This window comes from Corapipo altera, unplaced genomic scaffold, assembly GCF_003945725.1.
Source record: "Corapipo altera isolate COAL_440 unplaced genomic scaffold, ASM394572v1 58, whole genome shotgun sequence".
NCBI lineage: Eukaryota > Metazoa > Chordata > Aves > Passeriformes > Pipridae > Corapipo > Corapipo altera.
Genome location: NW_020884898.1, coordinates 8,298,782 through 8,326,450, shown reverse-complemented (window position 1 = coordinate 8,326,450; position 27,669 = coordinate 8,298,782). Strand labels below are relative to the sequence as shown.

The 27,669-nt window shown below is 39.3% G+C and overlaps 1 protein-coding gene across 1 annotated transcript; it reads left to right on the top strand.

The window, feature by feature from the left end:
• The first annotated feature begins 213 nt into the window (after positions 1–213).
• On the top strand, positions 214–27,669 carry CHODL (chondrolectin). The gene is made up of 7 exons (XM_027648644.1): positions 214–304; positions 15,850–16,162; positions 16,857–17,014; positions 21,105–21,152; positions 21,529–21,612; positions 22,994–23,096; positions 27,129–27,669. The coding sequence occupies exons 1-7, from the start codon at positions 214–216 to the stop codon at positions 27,211–27,213; spliced, it is 882 nt and encodes a 293-aa protein (XP_027504445.1). The 3' UTR covers positions 27,214–27,669.

Below are 27,669 nucleotides of genomic sequence, written 5' to 3'. Positions count from 1 at the left end.
TGGGGAGGACTTGGGCTGGGGAAGGGTCTGGGGCAGGGTCTGGGTCTGGGGGCGGTGCAGGGGCGGTCCCTGGGCGAGGGGAGCAGATAAAGGCAGGGCGGCGGGCGGAGGGGAGGTGGGCAGCGGCGCAGCCGGGCGTGCGGATCTGCTCCTCCGGCGGGTATCCCCTGCCCCGAGCGCTTCTACGGACGGCAGCGGCAGCGGGGCAGCGCCATGGGGGCCGCAGCGGGGCTGGGGCTGGCGGCCGTGCTGGCGGCGGCCGCGCTGTGCGGGCCCGGGGCGCTCGCCGGGCGCGTCCTCAGCGGTGAGTGCCGTGCGGGGCCGGTGCGGGAGTGCAGCGCTCGCAGGACCGGGAAGCGCAAGGGGGAGAGCTGGGAGCGAGCCCGCTGCTTGAAGGACCTGCGCGTACTGGGCGAGCGCTGGAAGCGCCTCCCGGGCGCTCCTGCCCCGCTGCGGGAGCGCCGCCGTCCCGGCGGGGCCGTCCCGGGGCTGCGCACCCGGGAGAGCTGCAAACAGCTCCAGCTCTGGGTCCGCAGGCTCCCGCGGCAGCCTGGAGTCAGTTCCTGCCCCGTGCTGTTGGAGCTGGCTGGTTGCGGGCGCGCTCCGGCTCCGTCCGAGTTGTTTAAGAAAGATCGAGCGTGTGGGCTCGCTGCAGCGTCTTCCCGAGGGACAGCTGTGGGTTGAGATGTGTTGACATCTATACGGCGATATTTCTTCTTTCTTTGTAATGTTGTCAGGAGGAAAAAGCAAACTTCTAAGAGCAGGTGGCATAAATAGTTTTATTACGTGTAGGTGCGTCCACAAGTCTCAGAGCAGAAAGGAAGACAGTACTTCAGAAATCTCTCTTAGGTTTAAGAACTGTAAGCTCACACTGTGTTTTTCCAGTCTACGGGTGCATATGCTCAGAAGCTGCTAAATTTAATGAAAAGGCTACTTTTAATTGTACTTTGGCTCAGACCTTTCAAGCTAAAGCTAAGAGGCTCTTGGAGGCATGTTACATGTGCAGCACATCCATGCATTTGCCTGGAAAAAAGATTTTACATGGTCGACTGTGCTTGTTAACAAGTTGTGTAAATGTTTGTATATGCAGGTAGAAACACTTCTCTTTATGCATATTATTGGTATACAATTGTTTCAGAGGCTGTAACAGTAGCATGCCAAGAAAACTTTTCTTGCGGTTTTTTGTGGGAGACATTTGATTTCTGAATTTGGATAACTTTCTTAGTTGTTGGTGGAGTGCAGTCACTGACCATTTTGATCATGTTTTATTTGAAGCATGTTCATGTGCAGAACTGAGAGGTGCTGTTGGGCTTTTGGTGAAACAATATCTTCAGGAAACAGTAGCCTAGTAACAGTACTTCCAACACTTTGAAAAAGCTTGCTTGCCTGAAGAGTACCCTGAAATACTTCATCTACCTTCATTATAATGTGAATTGTACTGGCTGATATGATACATCAAAACTCTTTATATAACAATTTATATGAATCCTATATAACAATTGATTTTTAAGGAATAGTGAAGATTAATCATCGATGAGATGTATTTTGCATTAGTAGTCTCACTGCTGGAGTCCATGTGTGACAGAGGAAACCCAGTCTCTTAATCTTCTAGCTGAAGCTTCTGTGTTTGAGATGCAGCAAACTGAGTAGAGGTCAAGCTTTTAAAAACTATATATGATATGTGTGTACTACTTAGTCAAATTGTTCCTAGATGCATAAAAGGTTCTGGGGCTTTGAAAGAATACAGGCTCTGCCCTATATTTCTCTGAAACATTTCAAAACGTATAATGAGCCTCATGCCAATGTATTATGCAGCTAATACTTGGCTGGTAGAATACAGGGGGGATTTGAAGACACTTACAGAAGAATCATTTATGTACTATTAATTAATTAGCTGAAGTTGTATTCATTAGTTAAATAACAACCAAATATTTATTATACTTCTACCAGATACTCTGATGTACTGACAGAAGAACTCTTTTTATTTTATTTCTTCTTCTCTTCTCTCAAGGACCACACCCCTATCCTGGCACATGTTCAGGGATAGGTCTAATACTAGCGGTAGTCAACACTTTTTCAGACAAGAAATAGTGCTGTTGAATAACTGGGCAGTGTGTGCTGTCCACCTGACTCCCATCTACCTTATCTCCCTCTTGTATAAAAACCAACAATTTGGGCTTAAAAAAAAGTTTGTATGAATTCATAAGTCTATATCTTAAATAGACCTGAGTTCCTGAGAAATTACTAATTCATGCTTCAGTCATGATAAATAATCTTGAATGATTGGAAGTGTCACTGTTCTCATTCCAAATAAATATATAATTCCTACCACATAGAAGCTGTTTGTGAAACTACCTTCAGTGCTGGTTGGACCTTGTGAAAAGAGTCCCATTTACTGCAGTAAGTTTGCACCAAACCTAACAATAATTTCAAATTCACAACCATTTTGACCACAGTGTCAAAAGGGCAGAGAAGAAAGGACCTACCTTTTCAAAATGACATTTCCTTAAGTAGAGGGTTTCTGTTACTCTTTCCAAGTACGTTCATTTTCCTGGGATATAATTAAAACTATTGCTAACATCAAATAATTCACATTCAGGTGTTATTTCTTTGCCATCTTTGATTTAGGAAGTTTTGAAGAGCAGTAATATAAATGTTTTGTAATTTTTAGTGTAGTTAGACAGATGGCTTGTGAGCAGTGCTCACAGCCTCCATATCAGGCTATCTAGTGTTGCCAGAGAATTGATTCTTGAAGAAAAAAAAAATCCAGGCAGGCTCAGGAGAAAGTGCTGAGTCTGCCTTGCTGTCCCATGACATCATAAAGAGCATGAAGTGATGATAATGCAGTTTGCAAAGATGCAATTACTTTAAGTATCTATTGGGCAGGAGAGATGCAAGCTAATCTTATTACTAATCATTTAGCAGCCTATGTATTAATCATAGATGTTATAGTTTAATGACTGCTGTTTGCTGTCTACTTGTATTTCTATGGGTTTTTAAATTTTGCTCTTTGCTATGCCTATGTATAGATAGCAGATTAAATAGTGATGCAGTATTTTAAAGCAGTATGTATCTATTTTGGTGTAGAAGTATTTGGATATGTAAAACACTAAATGAGGAAAAACGTTTAGTGGGTCATGAAAGCAGAAGAATTGCCCCTAAAGTATAGACTTATTTGCTTCAGATGCCTTTAAGGAAGTGGATATGCTCATTCACCCAGCTTATGATCAGATTTGAGTTGTACATAAAGTACTGCAAAGTAAGATAATCGAAGAAGTATCTTCATAGTACTGAATTGAATAGACCCTTTCTTAAAAGGGTTTAACTTAGTTGAATTGGCTTGGCCTGCTTATCACAGTTTTGTCTGTCAAACTGTTAAATATTTTCTGAGGATGAAATCTTCTACTGTAAGGTTGTGGTTTTGTTTGGTTTTTTTTTTTTCCTGCATGAACAGTTCATTTTAAGACACATTTGTAGCTTAGAATTTGAAAGTATAACCTGAAAAAACCCACTGCCTGTCTTGTCTACAGGATACATATGCAACAGGTGTGTATTTAACACATTTTATTGTAAATACCCAGCATTCAACTCCATACTAGAAAAGCTTTTAATGCACATACATGGCCACATAGGACATCTTTTTGCTCAGTTTTAGGTCTCAGTACTCATTAAACCAGGGACTTGGAGGACTGTAGGAGAAGCTGAGCATTTAATCCACCAGGACTTCTTTATCAATTCTTTTCCTTATCCACCTATTCTGAGCAATGTCTTCTTGGAGACAAATCAATAATCTGGGCTCTTAAAGTGAAATGATATGATAACTTGAATATAATACATATTTCTATTAAACACAGCTTGCTCATTACCAAGAAATTCCACAATACCCTGTGGAATAAGAACACAGTTTTGATAATGGGAGATGTGTGATGGGGGATGAGTCCTTATAAAGCAGAGTAGAAATACCAGACTACTTGAATCAGTTTTAGGAGTCAGATTTCAGTATTAAAGGTGATTTCCCCTTGATCAACCCTCTTAAGCTTACCCTGCTTATGGAGGAGAGCTATGCAGGTTGGCAAGATTGTAGTTCTGCTCAGGGGCTAAGGGGAGTGATGGGATTTCTAGTGCTGTGTCTCAAGTGAGCATGCAACTTTTCCAGGAATGCAACTTTTCCCTCACAACATCTTGTTCAAAAATAGAGGAAGGCATTGCAATTCTCAGACTCATGATTGTCAAGCCCCAGTACCCCACTTGTCTGAAGAGCCCGAGAGGAAATTCTTACCATGGAGAGAGCTGTGGTAAATAACACGTGGAACGGTATGGATATTTTTTTTTTTCTTTCACATGGCTTTCCTTGCTCCAAGTGAGACAAGGCTGGTGTACTGTCCCAGTACACCAGCCCTGTGCAAAAAAGTCTCTTTCCTTGTTAAACTCATGTTCTGTACCTTGACTTTAATTCTATATAGTTAAGGTCTGATCCTGTGTAGATCAAACTTGTTGATTATGTTTGCAGGAGAACATGCTTTGGTTCATAAGGGCTCTATACAGCACTTTTTTTCTGAAACTAATTCTCATAATGGGTTTCTCTTTGGAAATCTTTGCATCAGAAAAGACTGTACAGTACTAATGTAAAATAAGTAAGATGAAACAATGATTTGCTAGTAATTGCTGCACTCTAATCCCGTACTCATACCTGTCACTCATGAGTTGGGAATTATTTGAGTCTCTTACTGAAGCAGTCCCTACTCCCACCACTGACAAACAGAAGGACCTTCAGTTCCAAGCAATCTTAAGAAATAATGAGTTCTAACTAAAGAGTTGGCAGAGCTACAACTAAATCTAAATGTAGCTGCAACTAAATCAAAGTAGCTCCCGCTAATGACTCTGGGTTCACTTTATGGGTGAAGGATAAAAATGGTATTTTTAGGGTGGGATTAGTTTCATTTTGCTTTAGATCTTGAAAATACCACAGATACACCCTAAAAACGCCTGTTTCCTTCAGTTGTCTACACAGTGAGGTCAGTGAGCCAGCTTAGATGTGGACAGGTATATTGGGAATAACTAAAGTTTGGGGGGATGGATCCCACTCTGTGTCTCAACAGTTTCTTCCCATACAACAATGTACATGTATACAAGTAATGAGAGCTAACCTGTCATGCTTTATCTCTATTTGACTATTTTTCTCTTAGTGTATTGTAGTACCAATTCTAAGATTCCATGTGGATTGGCTTTTCTCAGTTTCTTAGGAGACTGTGAATGAACCTGTTGATTTGTCTTAATTGTGGAACTGCTGCAAAAAGAAGGCACTCTGCACTCTTGTACTGAGATGCATGTAGAGTGTTCCACCCCAGGAAACTCTTGAGTCCATAAATCAAGGAAATTAATGTAATTTTGTGTATATATATATATATATACTTAAATCTATGGCAAATACAGGTATTTTGGCAACGAATCCATGAAAATACATTTTTTTGGAAAAGGACATTCAAATTTTACTGAAAAAGGGTGAGAATGGATGATGCTTGCTCTGAAAAATAATTGGGAAGTTTTCTCTTTTCTCCTCTTTTTTCTTAATTTAATTGGCATAGGACATATTTATTGACCGTGGGAGATTTAGGTTGAATATTAGGAAGATGTTCTTCACCCAGGTGGTGGTTAGGCACTGGAACAGGTTTCCCAGGGAAGTGGTCACAACACCAATTCTGCCAGAGCTCAAGAAGCATTTGGACATCAATCTCAGGCACATTGTGTGATTCTTGGGGTATCCTGTGCAGGGCCAAGAGGGGGACCTGATGATCCTGGAGGGTCCCTTTCAGCTGAGGGATATTCTATGACTAAAGATTTATGAACTGTTTCCTTCGAGAGGCAAAAATAAGAAATGAGCCATCAGCAGAGATTCTCAGAAGTGCTTAAATTTATGCTTAGGAGAAAACTTGTAGAGGGAACATACTGATTTATATAAAATTGGGTATTTGTAAAAATACCTGCTGTTTTGGGACAGAAGAGTATTACTATTCCCTGCTCCCCTAGGCTGGAACACATTATACTTAAGCCATTCAGACAGTTCTTGTCATGTCTATTCCACAATATTTTAACAACTTGTTAGCTGCCATGTCTGCTGTTTCTGGGAAATCCAATCTGGGTTTGGCTTCACAGAAAACTGTTAATGAAGGGACTTAATTTGAACCACAGGAAGGCCTGGATTGGAAGAGACCTTAAAGATCATATTATTCCAACACCCCTACCATGGACAAGGACACCTTCCATTAGACCAGGTTGCTCAGAGTCCCATCCGACCAGACCTTGAACACTTCCAGGGATGGGGCAACCACAGCTTCCCTGGGCCCATCTTGTGAGTATTTGTGCTGCTTTTTATTTAACAGCTGACATGATGGAACACTTGGTGTGCCTTCAGGCAATGGTATATAAAAAAAATTATTGTATTAGTGGGTGTTTATAGGACTTTTAAGAAAAAAAATAAAATAAAAGTGCTGCGAAGAGCATCAGCAGTATTTTTGAAGTTCTGGGTAAATAATCCACATCCTGGAGCAGACTTGTAGATGAATAGATTTGTATTTGAATAGATTCAAATAGATTCCATTGACACTTGTATGTTATCATTGGTCTGCTTGTGTCCATGGAAATAAACAGAGTTACTTTTACCCATGAAGAGTGTTATTCTTCGGGTAGAATTGTAATTTTTAACGAACACAGTTCACTGCTAGGGAAACTGAGGTCCGGAGTACATATCGCAGAACAAAATGCGTATGCTCCATGTCCTGTGCTCATGGTGACATTTTTCTTACTGCCAGTTGATCAGATGCAGATTGTACCACATTGAAGTGCAAGCTGATCCTCTCTGGGTGCCAGCACTAAGTTTCTAAGTGCATTGTCCTCATCGTGCCTGGTGGTGCCAAAGAGCCTGTGTTGCTCCAAGTGACAGTGTTTCTAGACCTCTCAAAGTCAGACAAGGGAAAAACATAGGTCTCACATCAGTCTCTATTCCTTCTTAACATGTGAGTAGAGAAGGCAACTTGCAGGTGGTTGTCTTAGCAGCTATGTTGGCACTTAGGGTGAACCCCCAGGACAGTGCAGCAGTGTAGTGGCCCCTTACAGAAGTAAGTGGCTGTCTGCCATGATCAGCCCTGTGATATATACCTTTAAAGTTCACACGATCAGAAGAGAGGAAAGCTGTTATTACAGGAAAATCTAAATGGATCACATGCTTTAAATTTATGATGAGTTATATATCTGAAACAGAGCTGATGCCAAAACAAAGGTATGTTTCACTTAGAAGAAAGGAAAGCTGTCATGGCTTTAATGATTTGACTGGGGGGGGAGGGGGGAAGAAATACCTTTTGGGAAATACTTTATAGATTTTTTTTTTTCTTTTTGATAATGACTTATGACCTGAATCAGTGACTAAAACCTTTTAATAAAAATGGATATTTATTTTCCAGTTAAAGACACTTACCTTGTATTGATTTACATAATTGTAATCACATGTTTTCCTGCAAGGGTAGTTATGGAGGGTGAAGTGTTGATTAGCTTCTAATAAGATTTAGACATCAAGCTACTTCTTTACAGCGTCTTTATCAGTGGCCTGAGATCCCTGCTGTGTGTGCCAGGGTTGAGAAGCTAACTAAAAGAAATAAATGTTATTTTCTTTGTGAAATGAATGAATAAACCTATCACTGCTTTGTGAAGATGGCAGCTTTCATTCCAGTTCCCAGTATATCAAGAGCAGGTCTGTGTCTGAAACACCACAACACTGATTTGGAAAATCCAGACAAACCTTTAGTCTGCTCTGGGAAAGACAAATCTTCCAAGTTTCTTCAACACAATGAAAAACATTTTGCAATACAAGGGATCCTAACTTGCATCTTCCCAAGACCTAGAAGAGTGCAGGTTCTGAGCACACAGAGGCTTTGGCACACCTCCCCAAATGTAATATTTAGATCAATACTTGTCATAAGTGTTCGTTTATATATTTTTAACAACCAACAATCTTGCTGCAATATGCAGGGAAGCTATCAGATTGAATTTTAATTGCATTTCTATTCAGCCAGATGGCAAAATCCAGGCGTTAATGATAAGTAATAATTAATATTTAAATCAGCACTGCCTAATGTTCCTTTACAAATAGATTGTCTCCTTTTGATTTCTTGGTTTTGTAGAAGTGTAGCTGTTACAGGTCTATTGAGAACAGTTGTTATTCAGAAATAAAAAGTCAACTCCTTGCCCCCAAAAGTGCTTAGAAACACAATAGCTTAACTAGTTAACAGCTGAAAACCTAATTTCAGCAATAAATGAACTGAAAAAAGAGAAAATAAAGAAGACAGACTGGACTGGGACAAATGCTCCTTGTGTAATTTCATATTCTGCATAACTACTAACTCTGTCTGAATGGTAGAATACAGTACTTTCTTTTTACTTAAAATTTCCATTGTCCCTGTTTTGTCACTTTGCAAGATTTGCATTAATCCTAGAGAAGGCTGTTTGGCTGGTGTCTGAGGACCTCTAGCATCATCTTTGCTACAGGATATGGGGTGGTGAATGCCTAAAGATAGATTTGGCTTGTGTCTGAGAAAGAACAGAAAGAATTTTAGGAGTCCCTTACAATATATATATATATTGTAAGAAGTCTGGCTAATAGATGAGTTTTGCTTGAGAGTTTGGGGCCAGTCTCCAATAAACCACCTTAGACGTTGTCTACATGCTCATGACTCTGATATGATGCATACAAAGTGTCTCCCTGTACACATATCTACTTGAAATACAGCTACTAGATAGGCAAATATGACCCTGTGATATTTTATATAAGCCTTTAAAAATGACTTGGAACCTTTGAAAATTTTCCCATTAGAAAAATCACTTAAGAAAAAATGTATGATGACAATTATGCATAACCCCTAATCCAGAAGAAGTATAAATCAGTAATGGATGTCTCTTCTCTTTACAGACTTGGTTATTAGGAGGGTTGGAGGAAAAAATACCTACTAAGAGATAGCTATGAAGATATTAATAGGGATACAGGCTGGTGTGTGATCTGTACAGGAGCTGGTATTTGAATGGCAAATTTGAGAGCACACAGAATTGCTTAAGCAGCTCAGTAGTGTTAACTGAGGAAACATCAATGGTCTGAATAATGACTCAGCTAGAGAATGTGTCTTAGTGTTACAAACTTTTTGAGAGAAGATGGCAGTTTGCTTTTATCCTAAATGAAGACAGAATGTAATTATGAAATGTTATCACAGTATTTTTTTTAAAAAAGTAGTATGAATCATCAATTAAATTTAATGAATGGCCACAAATATGATGCAGTAAAACATCAACAGCAGTAACATAATATAGCAAAACATGACCATCAGCTGAACCCAGTCACAATCTGAGTGGATGATACAAAGATCATTTGACAAGATGCATCAACTTTGAACCAAAATGTGATTAGGGAAATTTCTTTTAGGCTCTTACTGGTCACATTTGAAATGCATTACTGAGACTTGGCATGGAGCACCCTGTGACTCGAGGACAGGTGAAAACAAATTGTGCCCAGTGTTACCCAGACCCTGAGGTCACTGTGCTCATGCAAGCTTGAGACCAAGACTAGTCTTCATAACACAAGCAGAGAAATATATTTCTAGCCAGTGGAATATTTTAGTTAATTTATGTGGAATTCTGTTTTTGCTATTTCATTATTACTCTCACTTAAGTTCTTGTGTCTTTATTTTGTCACTTTATTTTCAGAGTTCTCCATCAGCATCATGCTGTTCTGGTAAGCATTAAGTATCTCAGATTCCTTCCTACCTAGTATTCTTCCATGTTCTCTGCTGAATCCATTATCTTGTGAAGAAAAAGTCACAGTATGAAAACATAATGGACTTTACTACCTCAGGCTTCGTACATTCCTTTTTGTCTCTCCTCACGTGTGCTATGAGCATGCAGTGGCTGTTCCCCACTAATCTAGGTGGATACTAATGGTAGGGGACCCTGGATTGTAGGTTAGTTTGTGAGATTCAAGAGGAGGGAAGGCTGGGATTTGCTAGCAGGGAGCTTGCCTTCTACCTGATATCTTCGAAGACTCCAGCAAGCAATGTGTGTTACTCAAAATAATCTTTGTGTCCCTCATGGGCCCATGGAGGTTTAGTTAGTACAAATCCTGATGCTCTTAGAGGAGTCTTTGACCTGGGTATTTTATCAGCAATTTAGCTTCTAAATGACACTTTGTCATGACACTATAACTTCTGTCATGACAGAAATCAAGGAACCTATTATTTCTGTTTAATGAAACATAATTATTAAAACTTAATGGAGACATAATTGATTGAAATACCAGCTAAGAATTTGCTTGTTTCTCCTTTTCTCTAAGGACACTTTTTTCCTTCCAGAAATGTTTTAATGAGTAGTTTAATTAAAAACTTTGTTCTGATGTTGAGATCAAAACATTCTACTATGGAACTACTATGTTACACCCAAAGACGAAAATTGGTCTTTATGGATGGGATATTAGGAAGACATTTTTTAGAGGCAGAGTAATCAGACATTGGAATGGGCTACCCAGGGAGGTGGTGGACTCACGGTCCCTGGAGGTTTTTAAGGTGAGACTGAATGTGACACTTAGTGCCATGGTCCAGTAACCATGGTGGTGTTGGATCAAGGGTTGGACTTGATGATCTTGGAGGTCTTTTCCAACCTGGTCGATTCTATGATTCTATGAATGATAGCTGGTGTTTCTTAGAGCAAGTACTGTACACTTGCTTTCATCAGCTAATGGGATGGTGAGACAGAGTGCAAGGGAAGTCCAGCCAGTTCAGGTTCTCTGCAGTAGGTGACCAGAGCTGCTGAGGCTGAGGGAACAGGGCCAGAACTGTGTTGTATGGCTGATGTCTGCAGGAGAGGTAGAAAGAACAAACCAGGAGACATTTCCATAAGGAAACTGGGACACCTAATCTTGCACTTTTGTAACTAGGAAAGAAAGTGAAAACCAGTCTTTTGTCTGTCAGTTATTGCTTTAACATAATGCTCTTCCCTCAAGAGGCGAGAAAGCAATTGTTGATGAAAAGGTAAGGAATGGGTTCATGACACCAAGCCAAGGGTGTGTTTTACTTGTTTCTGCTTCTGACCAGGGTCTGGACTGTTCTACTTGAGTGAGGAAAGGCTCTTCTGATACGCTTCATGAAAGGAAGGATATAACCACTCCACCTTCACATCAGCAGATAGTCAGATAGGGTTGGTTGAAACCTTAATTTGCCTCAGTGTTTGTAGGGGAAAAGAGTAAGAATGAGTTCTTAGGTCTTATTAAATTATTCTTAAAATTAGTTAAATCTTAAATCTCACACTGAAGGAAGGATCAAACACAATAACATGCTTTACTTTTTTTCTTTCTGGATACCATGTGGTGGCACAATGTTTTCCTTCATGTTTTCTTTATTCCCCCAAGTATCACAGGGCAGATCTTTTGGAGAGGTTGTAAATGCCTAACTTGCCTCCATTTATTCATATTGCATAGTGTCTTAATGTGATTCATTCCAACAGTCTTGCTTACAAATCTATTTTCTATTCAATTGTGACAGAAAAATTGGAATTGAATTTATACAACTGAAATAGCAAAAATGTTGCTTTAAAATTAACTGTGGAGTCTTGTCTGCTGCAAAGATGTTAGTGTAAGGTAAAATAACACATAGTTAATGTTTCCATACTTATCTTGTCTGCTGTACAATGTGGTCCATTCTGTCGGTTTTCACTGGAAAATTATTTTTGCTTTGTAGCTGAGAAATTAGTAGAGAGAGAAGGTGGTAAAAAATGAAGCTTAAAAACCTGACACCTTAGTGCATTCCGAGAAGAGCACTAAAATGTCAACTGATTTGCCAGCTATTAAGGCAAGACTGCAGATTTCCATTAACACATTTATCTACCGTAGTGGTGCTAGTTCAAAGTCCCCTTCAAAAGAAGAAATAAAAGATTCAGAGTCGGTCACTGCCTAAATGTGAGGATTAAATTAGCTAGAACAAGACAAATTCACAGCTTCTTCCAGAAAGCTTACTATTCTGCCTCACATACTTCATTCACATTGTATGGGTCTGTGGATCTTAATGCCAATTATTCCTTGGTTCCTTGCTGTTTTCTCTGTTGGTTTCTAGGGGTATATTCTTGCAGAAATGATCAACCTTTAAGGGGGAAGTTATTTGTTTTGTTGGAGGTGTAGAGAGCAACAAATGAAAGAGTAGGAATTTAGTGGTTGGGTTTCACTTGTTCAATTCCTTCATTTTGTAAGACTTGATTTTAGAGTTATTTAACACTACACAAACATCTGCAATAACAGTGTTATCCTTATAGCAGCTCAGACACAGCACTTGCCAGGACTCCATGACCCAATGATCTTAAAGGTCTTTTCCAACCTAAATGATTCTAACAAAGAGCATGAGTCTCTGTGCAGCAGCTGACTGGAGATGAATACCCCGAAGGAGCTTGGTCAGGTAGCCAGCAAGAACCCATTTGTCCTGCTAGCAAGGTCATTTAAATCAGGTTTTTGGAGAGCCACAGAAGAGCAGAGACTGTGCATGAGAACAGAGAGTGAGGGGAGGCACTTCAACCACCTGAGAAACATGCAGGGGACTGGATGTGTGCGTTGTAGATGGAAAGCCCGTGAAAGGGAGGCACAGCATGGGAATTGACACCCACAGTCGTCGGCCCACTCATCTAGATTGAACATTCCTGCATGACTGAAACCGTGACTGGAATATTTTGGTAGCTGAATTTGCTCATTACTTACTACTTGGTGTCAAGGGGGAGCATGTGCACAGTATGAAAGGAACCATGGAAGAACTTCTTTCTAAAAATTGCCTGGGAAAATAAAAAAAAAGGCAAGACAGTGAACAGAGGACTCTCCCTAAATTTACGTATACGTCTTGAATTAATGCTTTGAATCCACTCTTGAGCCAGAGGGAAAGGTGTGGTCACTTTTCCTTGTAAGTGATTCAGTGCTAACCTTTGGATGGTTGAGCTGTTATATCCATATGTGTACTCTGGCAATAAGCCATTGTCACTCACTCAGTGGTGAGGGTCAAAATGTTGCTCAGCTCCTCCTTCCCTGTGCACTTGACCCTGTCAGTGAGACAGAGCTGCTGGGGAAAACTGATCATGTTAACAAAATTTGAATTGCAGTATTATAGATGAAGGGAATGAGCTGGGATTTCACATGCAGATTTCATTCTTGCACTTCCCAGTTCTGAGCAGTTAGAGTTATCATTTTACTTTGATAACAGGGGCATTTTTTTTCTTCTATTCAAAGAAGTCTTAGAAAGAAGTCCATTATTTTATGTGCCTCTGTATCTAAGGGACTGCCCTTTGGTTCTTCAGCACCATTGGCCAGTCAGGACTGTGGCTCTCACTACATGGATTGATAGCAAGGTTCTTAACTTGTATGAATAAAGGGAAATGGCAGGAAAGGAATTGGGACATACATTGTTGTCAGGACGTTATCACACGAAGTCCGAATAGGTGCTCTCTTCGTGATATTGGAACCTAGATTTTTCCATGGATATCTGTGGAACAAGCTTGTCCTTTTTATTGAACTGTTCTTAGCTAAAAGTCAAGAGCTATTCCTGTTTTTATGTTGCATTATTAATGCAGCTTTGATACAGTCTGCTTATTCTCTACAAATTCTGGAAATTGTCCACTTTGCGAATACAGAGAAGTCTTCGGTTAGCTCTTGTGCTGTTTGCAATCTGTTATGGCAATTATGCTACTTATTTAATGAAAAAATGAAACAATACTAAAGCAAGAAGAATGAACTAGCTTTTAGGCTTTTCTGTTTACTTCTATGTTTATTCTTTGTGTTTAGAAAAACACTGGCTTAAAAAGTTATGGTGCAACTTAGTTTATAGGATGATGTTGCTGGGTTCCAGTGACAAGTTACAGTGGTGTTTTTTTAAGGTAAAACAGGATAAATCCTGTTCATAGGTAAAGCCAAAGGGTTTTCTTAAGAATGGGACTAAATACAAAATTTTCTAATGCAAATCTGACATGGTACAATCAAATAATATCCTTGCCAAATTATGCAGTCAAATTAAGAAATTTGTTGATTTCTAAACCATCTAGATAATGTCTGGTAGGTTTTATTGCTTTGGTGTCCTTCAGTAATTTTTACTTTCCAAAATAACCTCTCCCACTTTTCTTCTTCAATGATAAATTTCCATACTGGAAAAAATTGATTTTTTTTTTCCTGAAAGATGGTTATATTTAGAAACCTTCTCCTGTCCTGAAATGAACATTCTGGAGTTCAGTTGCAGTTGATATGGGACTGTGTTAATTTCTCATATTGTTATATAATCTCTAGAGAATCTCAGTAATGGAAGATAATTTTTTTCCCTTTTCTGGAAAAAGGCATGTGTCTTTCTCAGCCACAGAACTGGAAGGAATAAGTATTGTTTCTTCATTTGGCTTTTGATTCTTTCCACAGACATAACTCTGAAGGGCAAAGGAAAAGTGGTGTGAATGTAGCAGATCTAGTACTTTCTGAAAACATCACAGGGTTTCTTTGTGAGATCTGGATTTCACTGAGATATCTGCTAGTATCTGGAGTTTCTGTTGGGTGTTACAAAGGATGTTTAGAGAGTGACCACCTCCTCTAGCACTTCCAGTCCCTGGACCCACTCCTGCCTGGCTGCTGGTGCCCACCCTGGTACTCAGGGCTTCTCTCTGAGCTGAAGGATGTGGCTGCAGCTTTTGCCCTTGATGGTTCAACCAGTAGGAAAGCTGAGCAGATATTCCAGTGCTGTGCAGGCAGGACACGGCTGTCACACAGGTTGACACAGGCAAGGTGCTGCCTTCAACAGCACCCAAGTGCATCACCCATGTACACGTGGACAGTCAAGTCCCCTCTTTCTCCTCAACTGGCAGAAATAGATGGTCACTAGGGAAGGAACAGGTTCAGTCACACACATCGTTTTACATGTGACTGACCCCTTTAATACCCTTTCCTGTCAGTTCCCTCTTTGTTCTTCCCCATTCCCCTAACCTGCATGGTGCCTCATGAGGTTGCACAGTCCCCTCAACATCCTTATCAAGTTGCAAAGTCCTGTTTGCCTGCAGTTTCTTGATAGCTTACCAATTTGTGTGCCTGACAAGTTTTCTTTATTTCCTTGTTTTTCTCCATTACGTTTTCCTGTCAAGTCTGTGTTTGTGTGTTTGGTTCCTTTTATTATTATTCCTTTTTGCACCGAAAAATTTATTGACCAGATACCCTAAAGAAGCAGATATTCTCCTTCCACACACCCTTACATGTTGTACTTAGTCACATTATAGTGAAGAGTAGCTTCACATCACAAGATGAGTTCCTTGTGAATATGGCCTCTCAGGGTTATATAGCAGGATTCGAAAACTGCTGGCTGCTTCTTGCCACTAAAATGAAGAATTTTAAACATTTTTTAAAAATCAAATAGCTTTGATTGCAAAATGAAAGTGGAGTTGATCCATTAGTATGAAACAGTTAAGAAAATACCCTCCAAACAGACCTTGGCTTTAACAGAGTACAGTCATGCACGGCCTGATGGTACAGTCATTAGAGTAGGGAGTCTTTTTCTAGAAGTTAGTGGAAACCTTCAGTGTTTTGGAGAGTTTCACAGGCCTTGGGAAGAAAGCCATAGATTCCCATGAACTGTGCAATGTTTGCAATTTAAATTAGAGCAAAGTAGTTCAGTGGTGCCAGTGTATCCCCACGAATCCTTTCAGACAGGGGGGAAAAAAAATTTCCTGGCCTCCATCAGCATATGTATCATGTACTCTATTTTTGTCTGGTGGTTTTGCTATCCATTACTGTACCTTAAACACTCTCATGTTTTTATTTTTCAGGTCAAAAGGTGTGCTATGATGCCTTCAAGCGCTCATGTTACAAGTTAGCCTATTTCCAGGACTTGTCTAGACGTGTGGGCTTTCAGGAGGCCCGCCAAGCTTGTGAGATGGATGGTGGGGCTTTACTGAGCTTGGAGAGTGAAGCTGAGCAGCAACTGATAGAAAACATGTTACAAAACCTCACTAAATCTGGCTCTGGGATTTCTGACGGTGATTTCTGGATCGGGCTCTGGAGGAGTGGCGATGGACTGGCCACGTCAAGTGTTTGCCCTGACCTCTACCAGTGGGCTGATGGAAGTATTTCACCCTTCAGGTAAGTCTGTAAAACTGCTTATAGAGAAGGTTCCATGGAAAGAAATGGGGATTGAAGACTTGATGCTCCATGAAGTTTCTAGTGTCCCTCCTTAACTTCTCCAGATAAAGTGGAGCAGGTGTTTTGAATCTGGAGCTGTGAAAGGGTGGCATAGAGTGACTTCAGCCTACAATTTTCCTTGCTCCCATCTAATGAGTTTGTCCCTCTATGGCTCTTGAGGTTATTCTACCACACATAGAATCTTTAGGATGTGGCCCGATAGCAGGCAGGCAAATTCTGTAGACTCCGGCCACCTCAAGTCGAGGAACCAACCACTAAGTAAATTAATGCATATTAGTTAGTGTGAATTTTTCTGTTTCTACCGTTTTTGAAAAGCCTTTCATTTCCTGATTAAGCCAAAGGCCAGAGTAGCAGCAACTCACAGAACTCAGGACAAGGGGACAGTTAAAAGTCAGGAAAGCAGAGCAGTAGGATTTTATTTCTGCAGTGGTGCTTTGACTCATCAGATTTTTAAGATCTGGAGATTTGGAGCTTGGGACTTAAAATTTTTCACAGAGAAGTTGTGGGAAATGAAGTATATCTTTGAGGAAGGGAGTGTTGGGTTTGATGTATCTTCATTGATGTAAACTCTTTTTAGCACCCTGATGAACCTTACCTTCAAAAGTTGAAAGCTTGTCTTTATGTGTACCACTAGAAATTGGTATACAGATGAGCCTTCCTGTGGAAGTGAAGCCTGTGTGGTGATGTATCATCAGCCAACTGCAAACCCTGGTCTGGGAGGGCCATACCTTTATCAATGGAATGATGATAGATGCAACATGAAGCACAATTTTATCTGCAAATACGCCCCAGGTAGGTGAAACTAAAGTTATATTTCACAAGTGGGACGTTACCTTAGAAAAAGAATTGCCTCAGTTTTGTGAGGGAACCTGCAAGTGTCTTGTGGCCTGCAGTACTGGTTCCTTTGGTGTGTGCTGAGCTAGCATTAACAGGAATGTAATATGTCAATAATAATTATTTATTTTAATAAATTTTTAATAAATTTAAATAAACTTGCTTGTATCCAATAAGAATGTTTTCAAGGTTATTTTCACTATCATGCGTTCCCAGGTTTGCTTTGATATAATTCATTCCCTGGTTATTTTATTCTCCACAAAGTGTTTTAAGTGACCATTTTCTACATTCCTTGTTCACTATGAAGTAGAATTACCAAGACACCTCTTGGTCCTACTGGAAAAAATACACTGTCCTTGTAGCTGCAGACCCACCATTTTATATTAAGTTATTTTGTGATGGCTGTTTCAAAAAGTTTTGGCTTGAAGAATGAAGTCCAGAACAGTAGGAAAAAAATTCTGCATTCATGCATGTAAACTTTAGATATGAAAAGCAGATGCATGCTAGTTGAGATGGTGACAGAAAAAGCCAGATCTTAGGCAATTTGGCTGTACTTCCAGACATGACATAAGTTCTGTATATGTCAGTAGAGAAAACATGAACTATAAACTAGAACATCATGAAAAAACAGAAAAGACGTGAAAAATAAACTTCCAAAATTGAGCCTGTAACACTTTCTACTCTTGGTGGTACTCACAGTAAATGAAAACATGGTTTGCAGCAGGATCACACAAATATTTTCAAATAATCTGTGCTGTGTCCGTTTCTCAAAAACTAAGCTGAAAGTCAGAATGCATATGAAATTATGCATTAATTTCATTAATTAATCAATGAAAGCTTGAAAAGTGGACCAGTGGGAATGCTATGAGGTTTAACAAGGCCAAGTCCAAGGTGCTGCAACTGGATTGGGGCAACCCCCAGTATGAATCCAGACTAGGGGATGAACAGATCTAGAGCAGCCCTGCTGAGAAGGACTTGGGGGTGAGAGGCTGGACATGACTCAGCCGTGTCCACTGGGAGCCCAGAAACCCCCCTGTGTCCTGGGCTGCACCCAAAGCAGTGTGGGTAGCAGGAGAGGGAGGGGATTCTGCCCCTCTGCTCTGCTCTGCTGAGACCCCACCTGCAGTGCTGCCTCCAGCTCTGGGGTCCCCAGCACAGGGAGGATATGGACCTGCTGGAGCGAGTCCAGAGGAGACCACCAAGATGATCAGAGGGATGGAACCCCTCTGCTGTGAGGAAAGGCTGAGAGAATTGGGATTGTTCAGCCTGGAAAAGAGAAAGGTCTGGGATCATCTAATTGTGGCCTTGCATACCTGAAAGGAGATTACAGGAAAGATGGAGAGAGACTATTTACAAGGGCCTGTAGTGACAGGATGGGGGGAATGGCTTCAAACTGAGAGTGGGTTTAGATTAGAAATTAGCAGGAAGTTCTTTGCTTTGAGGATGGTGAGGCTCTGGCACAGGTTTCCCAGAGAAGCTGTGGATGTCCCATTCCTGGCAGTGTTCAAGGTCAGGTTGGATGGAGCTCTAAGCAACCTGGTCCCTGGAATTAGATGATCTTTAAGGTCCCTTCCAACCCAAGACATTCTGTGATTTTGTGAAATCCTACTCTTAACAGCTATTTGTCCTACCTCATTCTGTGGTTTTCTATCTGTTTTCTCGATGCTCACAATCAAACCATAATCACTCTTTGTACAGATCTGTCTGTCTGTAGAGCTTAGGGCTATTTTCTTCCTCTGATTTTGGGAGATAGCTTTCTCACTCTCTAGTCTCTTAATGAATATATTAATGACAATTGATATTGGAATCAAATATTAAATATTTGGAAGGCTTGGTATACCCACACAGCCCCACCCTCAAAATCTGTTTCTGCTTTTAAAGTTATTAGTTTTTTATGATCATTATCTATCATAGGCCCTTCAAGGAAATGTGGCATATCCATTTTTATCACTTTTACAACTGAGCACAATTATTTTAAATAAGATAATAAAAAGACTTTATGTCATTAAATAACATTTTTATGTCAGAAAGTTCACATTTGATTAGAAAGGTTCAATTTCAAGTATATTTCATGTCCTTAAAAAAACCAAATTGAAGTGAAATAATGATTCTCTAATAGTGAACTACTTACCATTCTTGTTGAGATGTGATAAAGAATTGTTTTTTCTATTGCTTTCACCATTGGAAAAAATGTCAGGTGTTTTGGATTGGCAGAAAACAAAGTGATAACAGTGAAATTACTTAACAATGAAAATGCATTCATATTCCTTTCACCATGTAGAAATAGGTTACTAGTGTATAATGAGGCGTATAAGGCAAATAACATGTAGGTAGATAATTGTTAGGACTGACATTGTTGTGCAGCTAAATACAGTACTACTGAATTGTAGCTATTTATTTTTCAAGCTCTTGGAATTGTGCTCTTTAGCAAACCAGACTGTTCTCCAGAAATGCATTTTTCTGTCACATGGAGGAAAGGAGTGGATGCATAAATGTATATAAATAGGTATATGACATTCCTTTCACTGCCTGAAGAAAGTACCACAATATCTGTAAGAAAATTACATTTGCCATCTCAAACTGAGACCTTACAAATGACCTTTTTTTCCCCCCAAATCATTGTAAAAGCTTCAAAGTCAGCTATTTGCAATACAAAATACATCCAATTTAGCAGGAGTATTCAAGCGCCACACGCATATTGAATTTCAGTTTGTTATCCAAGTATGTTGTTTTTCCACAACTTTTCTGTCTGTGTGATGTATATGGTGTAGGATACCAGTCACAGGCCAAAACAAGTTGTAGGTGACTGTGATGCAGTTGAATCTAATTGTATCAACAGCAAGTTCAGGGCAGTGCTCATTAGGCAGTCTTGATCAAGCTGCAACTACATTTCTGGTGGTCACTTTAATTTTTCTAAGCCCTTTTTATAGTGCTTTCCTTGACAGCGTTTACTGGCTTTAGATCATATTGATCATTCAGCAATCTTAAATTTAATTATAGGTTGGTAATTGCAACCACATTTAGTTTCTGTCCAGCTCCTGTGTGTTTGATTATGCAATGAAACTAAAAACTACTCTTCAGATGTCTAGGGACAGTTCTTTGGGGTATTTTGCTATCTTTCTTTATATATAGTCAGATGTAGCTATTTTTTGTCAGAGTAGGTGAAATAATTGCCTTTTTCTGTTAGGCTTTATTGCTGCTTTGATTTCTCCCAGCAGTTTGTGTTTATCAAGATACTCAGAACTGCAGGCTCATAGCACTATTAAGTTAGTATAATCTTATGATTAAGGAATGGTGTTCAGTCATGCAGATTCCATCCCTATCCTCTATATGAGGTAATTAATTCTGCGATCTTTGTGACCTTTTAGTTATAACAGTAACCATAAGTAAATTTAGAAGCCTCTGCAATGCAGCTCAAAGCCATGAATTTGTCCTCCAGTTTCTGGTGCGTTACAAGAAGTAAGATATCATTCCTCTTTTAGTGATTTCAGTTCCTTATGAGATTTATTAGAAGCCACTGCCCATGATTTGGATTTTAGGGCTGCCTGATGCAAACCCAAACTACATGAAACTGGCATCTAACCTCACAAACTTGTACTGCTTTGTTTTGTTTCGTAGCCAATATTCTGTCTGCATTATTTTGAAAATGTGGAAAAAATTTAAGTGCTAATCATGAACACTTAGTTTTTTGTATTGTTTTAGGATTGTCTGCAGAAATAAAACTTTGAGGATGTTAGGAGTTTTATTGAGCAAGGGATATTAGATGTTTAGTGGTTTATTCAGTAATCTAGCAGTGGCCACCAAGAGTTGGAACTAGAATAAACTATAGTCTTTTTCTAAGGAGCAAAAACTAATGAAGTAGAAGTGATTTGAAACTAATTTGCAAATAGTCTTTGGTAAGAAGATGAAATGCTGAAGAGTTAAGCAATTGCTGTTTGGGGGAAATGTATCTATTTCTATGACACTGCATGCAAAATAATGAAAACATCTGTTTTATTGCACACATGTTTAATTCTTCAACAATTGATTTCAAATATTGGTTTAACAGATTATGTCTTAGAAAAAGAATTAGGAGACAGAGCGGAGCCAGATTATGGTAAGAAATTTTAAACATTAAACTGATTTGCAATGGTAAATACAGAATTATAAGGATAGCTTACAAACCCCTCCAAATTATTTAAGTGTAACAGGCACAGTTTAAAACTGGAACATAGGAGAAATGAATCCTTTAGAGAGTAATAGCTACAAATATATGGCTGTTCAGAATAGCATTGCTCATAATTCCTGTTCCAGATGTAATCCCAATTTTGTAATAAAATCCTGTTTACATGTATATATCCAGCAGTTTATTCAGTCATAAAAACTTTCATTTTTCCAATATAAATTAAGATGTAATTACTATTAATTTATTGTTAAATAACAACCATATTTTTTACTCACTGTTTTCCTAAGATGTCTGATATCCTTTTCAGATACTATTCCAACAGTGCCAGCAGGAAATCCTTATGACACAAGTAAACCAGAAGATCAGTATCACATTATTGCTACTGAAACAGGTAATGTGTTCATATGAATTTAGTGTTCTGGTGAAAATATTAACAGTGGACTCTGTTAATAATGGAAACTGTTAAATATTAACTTGTCAATGGGAGGAAGCAGTCTGTTTCCACAGGAACTGCCCTAAAAACGTAAACATTTGAATTACACTTAAAGAGTTTTAGTCATTCTGCTTTGTAACTGTGGAAACAAATAATTTCCTTGTCACCCAAAACTTTGATCTGAATCTACAATCTACACTGTTTCTCCTGAGATGTAAGATTTCACCAGTGCTCACCCAGCTGTGAAGCATCTTCTAGGCTGTGGTAACCAGTGCCTTGCCTCTCTTCATCTCCTCCCAAAGACATATTGGTTATATTTGATACCTTTGACTCATTAAAAAAATAAAGGCACAAATGAATCTTTCCTAACAGACATGGCATGAATTCTCCGGTTATCTACAGAATAAGCCCTGCGCCATAGCTCCAGGTACCCTGTGTTTTAAGGAATACCACATGCTTAGAGGAGTTGAGTGCTTTGCTGAGATTTCTAGCAGAAATGACACTTGATATTTTGGAAATGGATACCTACTGCCTAGGTGCTTCCTGTAGTGCCCTAGCTACTTCATTTGTGTCCTGAATGGAGTCTTGAGGTTCATGAAAATATGTAGTATGGCCTTAGTTCAAGTCTGGATGTGAGTCAGCTTCCTAACTGATACTTCCATTGTTTTTATCTCCAGAGGAATTGATATATTGATGAACTGTGTTTTGAAATCAATAATACCACTTATAGAAACTATGCAAAGACTGTTTGAAACTCCTAAACAAAGCCAACCTGAACATTCACATTTATTTTTGCTAGTGAAAAATATTTTCAAAAGAGGTGGGCAAGAAACTCTCCATACTTTGTACATTAAACATACACTGGTATAAAACATGGGTATATAATTACTGAAAAACAGTTGGACCTTTCTGGAAGTTGCAGACCACATCCTTTATTGTAGACAGATCATAGTCTTGGCTTTTACCATTTCCCACTCCTTTTGTCCAGGGACCTGCAGGAGAGCACCTTTAGCTCTCCTGACTAGTCAAGAACAGTGCATATCTGTCTTTTAAGGGGAAACAGGAGATGAGTCAGGCTTGCTCCTCCTGTGGTCCTGCATGGGTGAGAATCCAACATACAAGGGCAACTGAGACCTTAACATATCTTGCACATCACTCAGTAAGTGCTGTTTTATCAATACTGCTGAGTTATCTCTTTGGAGCTCTTCCTATAGAAGGAACATATAAGTGTTCTTTTGAGCAAGTTAATGTATTTCTGATATTTTACTCCAGATTTTTGCTCACAGGGTTAAGGGTATTTTCAGCATGGGAGACATTAATGAGAACTTTTGTCTTGTAGGTATAATTCCGAATCTAATTTATGTTGTAATACCCACTATACCACTACTGCTGTTGATACTGGTGGCTTTTGGGACTTGCTGTTTCCAGATGCTTCATAAAAGGTAAAATATATTCATCCATAACGGTCTTAAAAATGCAGAATTCATATTTCCATTGGCAAGCTATTCATGCTGAAAGACTGCTTACATCTGTCCCCAAATATGCAAATAAGCATCTTTTCATCTATTAAAATCCAAGTAGTTTACAGCTGTTACAGCTGAACATTCACCTTCGGGCTTTTCCACAACATGCTGAAATAATTCCAGCTCTCAAAGTACATTGCTGTTAGGACTTCACCTCTTTATGAAAAAGGTATCTCTGCAGACTATTTGGTAGGCTGAGCTGTTGTCAGCACTTCTATCTCACCTCTTCCATCACGATAATCACCTATGCAGCATCTGGGCTGTAGGAAGGAATAGTGGGGTCCTTACAAATACAGGGTGAACTCAAGGACTTGCCTCACTTTCTGACTTAAAGTGCAGTTTTTTCCAAGAATAGACTTAAGGGTCAGCAGCTGTTTAATGCTGTTTCACTGCACATACCCTACAAGCAACAGGTGGATCACTGGAGCAGAGAAATTGAAAACAAAGAGCAAACCTGTGCTTTGAGCATCCTTTGTATGTCATCCTTTGTATGTGCTAAAGAAAATGTATAAAGTAAACAGATATTTGTACATAGATGTAGTGTCAAACAGATGAATTATTATGCAAAGAGGAAACATTTCAGTCTATGAAACAGGATATATTTTGATTCATGCTTTAAAATTCTTTGGACTATTAATTTTTCTTGAAGTATGGTACATTAAGAAATGACAACTTTTTTTTTTTTTTCTGAACTAATACTTCTGAAACTTTTTCACAGGATCTTTTTCATCCTTTTTTTCAGAAAGTGCTCTCAAGGCAATGTAATCCAGAAAGGTTTAAACTGAAATAGATAATTGCTATTTTAGTAAAATATCAAGAGTAATAAACAGATTCACAAGCTGTTATCCCTCTTGAAGAACAGAAATAATAGTAAGGAATATGATATCACTGTTTTAAGAAATTAGAAAAAAATTCCTCCTTATTTTTAGTCTTTTTATTTTTATTTTGTGGTTTTTCTTTAATTTTTCCTGCCAATAGCTGAAACACCTTATTTCAGGTGAGAAAACTTTTCAAATATGAAGCCTGTTTCTGTCTGTATGAGTGAGTCTACAGTGATATTTGCAGTACTTCTTAGTAATGTGCCTTGCTGAAGCAAGTAATCGTAGAGTAAAGATATTATGAGGTCTGCATCATAAATTGATTGTCTTTTTTATGCACTTTCCTATAAAGAAAAGGACAATGTGCACTTTTCAACATGTCTTATGACAGGCAAATAGACACTTGTGAAAGATTATATCCAAGCATCAGCACTAGGGCTGTAGAAGTTTAGAAGCTCAAAGCAAAAAGGGCAATAAATAAATAATATATATAACAATAGCAATTATATAGTAGTTGAAATCTGGAACCCTTATTACAATAGCCCTGGATTTTCTGGTAAGTATGACATATGTGTTCATACCTTTCCTGGCAGGTCTTTCTCTCCCCAGAAAGGTTTCAGCCCTCAAATACTCCTGGGAAAGCAATGAGAGATTCATGGCCCACTGAAATCAATGGAATTAGTGGTGTTGACTTCAGTGGGCTTTGATCAGGCCTTTGATGCTATAGTAGTTCATCCAGAAGTAATTCATCTGAACTTCCAAGACTTCAAAATTGCATGACACAGATACTGGAAATTCACCTTGGAAGATTGTCCCTTTTCTGATTAGTTTGATAGACTAAATGATACAAAAATCAGTGGAAAAGTGGTTTTGAATCAAAATAGTAGTTTTGGCTTTTTGTTCGTGAGTTTGGTTTTTTTTTCCTCCCAGAATGTTCATTTGGGTTTCATCAAAACTTTTAATTTAAGAAATTACACCAATTTTTAAAAATTGCTTTAATCAAAAAGCTATCACCAAGAACAAGGTATTTTCTTTATCTGTTGAAACAGAACTTAATTTTGAAAAAAAAATTTCTCCATCTGTTTTCAATTATATTTCCACTTATTTACACCTTGCGAATCGTTTTGTTTCATTACAAATGTGCAGTTCTTGGGCAAAAGGCAATTGAAAAAAAAGAGGCACTTAAACTGATCATCTGAACACTGTAGAGCTTTAGGAAAGGGATTCTCTCCTGCTGGGGAAGGAGGGATCCCCAGATTTCCACATGAACCTGACTTCTCATTCTTTTTTAGGCTTCCACAACATGGTGACCTTTCCTCTGAAACCCACAATCCATGGCCAACCAGGACATGCCTAGCTTGAAAGGTCATGACTAATTTTGCCTGCCATTGGGCTCTTAAAGGGTACTAATAAGGAAAAAAAACCTCATCCCTGTAGCTGGCAGAATTGATCAGCTCATTCATGCTTAGATACTCTCCCTTTCATTTCTTCCAGGGAAGCAAGGAGAAACTGCTTCAAAGACCCATCTCCATTATCATCTGAATGCCTTGCAGAAAGTTTAAATTCCAACCTGGTATATTTCTCAGTTTCTATGATTGCGTTTGATGGTCAAAACAGCAATATGCTCAAGCTATTTATTGCATCTTCCTTACCTTTCTCACTAAAATATATTTCCTGAACCAGATGTGTAGCTGGTGAAAATCAGCGTAGGTTTGCTGAAGATAAGCTCCTTTTATACAGCTCAAATTCTGATCCAAGGTATTTAGAAATTGTTCCTGCTGTGTGGCAAGAACTCTCCATTCAAAGCATTTCATCATTAATTTACCAAATATGCCTGCATTTGCTGTATTAATCTGGAAGGAAGCAGAGAATCAGTCTCTTTCAGAAAGGAGCACTGAAGCTCCTTGGTTCATTGCAATTGCTTTGTTTATAGCGTTGTGGCCTGATCTAAAGTCCACTGAAGCCAATGAGAGTCTTTTCAATTAGTCCAATGGGCTCAGGTACATAATGCATTGCTTTGTAGGACTACAGAGGTAAGTCTGGAGGGACTAAAACTACTGCACCATTCAGTTCCCTCAAAGTACATTTTAAATCAACTCAGACTTGCTTGCTTTTACAAACCAGGAAGGAGTAAACTGAAAATTCAGAAAACTGAATGTATAGGACTGTTGGGACTCTGAAGTTGCCAGCTCACAGAGTAATGTAGGGCTACTTCTCCTCCTCTGGTAATTACTTAATTGGAAAAGAACCTGTCAGCATGAAATATTCTAGCCAGAGAGTAAAACATTTTGATGGAAATGCAGCTGCAGTGGCTCATGAAATGCCTCTTTCCAGTAGACTGCAGTGCACTGTTACCTGCCAGTGGATGTGAGGGAAGGTGGTGCATGCTCCCTGTAAAAAACTAGAGTGAACACTTTTTTTAAATATTGCAGAGCACCTACTTTTAGAACCAGTTTTATTCCCTCCCCCCCATCCAAACCACAACTGAAGTAAAAACAGCCCTAGTGAAGCTTTCTACCAGTCATTCATTGCTAGGAGTCTGACTCATGCACCATCACTTCATTAGACATCAGGTCAAGCCCTGAAGGGAAGAGGCTTTCTGGCACTGACACCCATTAGTGTTCTGGGGTCCCAGGGGTGCAGGTGCAGGGTGCACGTGGGCAGAGTTGGGGGGTACCTCCCCTGGGGTGGGTGGCCTGCACCCTGAGCCCCTTGGGCAGTGCTGAGGGGGGGTGTGTGTCTGGTCCCCCCTGCAAGGGAAGCACTCAGCTCCCGCCAACCCTGGTCCAACTGTGTCCACACCTATCCTAGAGAAGACCACTCTGTAAGAGAAGGTGTGGTTAAATGGGAACTGGGAAAAAAACCCAAAACCCCACAATGAATGAAATATGGGCCAAGTTATCACAGTTCTTGGGAGTAGCACTGCTAAACAGGGTGGTCTGGTAACTTTGGTAACAGTTGCTTACCTAAACCCACCACGGTGGTGCCACTGTGGATGGGGAACCTCCTCTGTGAAAGCAACAAAAATGGCCTTCGAGTACGGGGGTGAAAAAATCCGGTCTTATCACAAACCTGAATCAAGGCTGCAAAGGCACATGTGGCACTGAAAATAGTTTATATTTTTATTTTTCAGTAAAGGAAGAACAAAAACCAGTCCAAACCAGTCCACACTATGGATTTCAAAGACGCCTAGGAAGGACAGTAGCATGGAGGTTTAATGATTTACTGACTGAAAAGAAAGCAAAAATAACATTTTGCAGTGAGGCTGTATTTATAATGTCGTCAAAGAACATTAGCTTGGAATGGCTTGAAAATGCAAAGGATCTACAAGAATGAACTGTAAGCTCCCCCTTGAGGCAAATGTTCAGATCATTTTTATATAACGTTTGTTTATTAATTCAGTAACAAAATATGCCATGCTAAATAAAGGGTATGTGTTTATTTTGCTAAGAGATGTAAGTTAGCTAGTTGTGAGCAATGAAATGAAGAGAGTGTTTGAAGTTTTTATGGGGAACTATCCACGATGTATATCAGTTTTAAGACTGTTTGTAGTTAAACAAACCCTCTTTGTTTTCTTTAGTCTCTCATGCATTGTAACCTAGTCGATGTACTGTAAATGGAACTGACAATTTTACAGTGTAACAATTATTTATCTTTGCATAAAAGTTTGATAC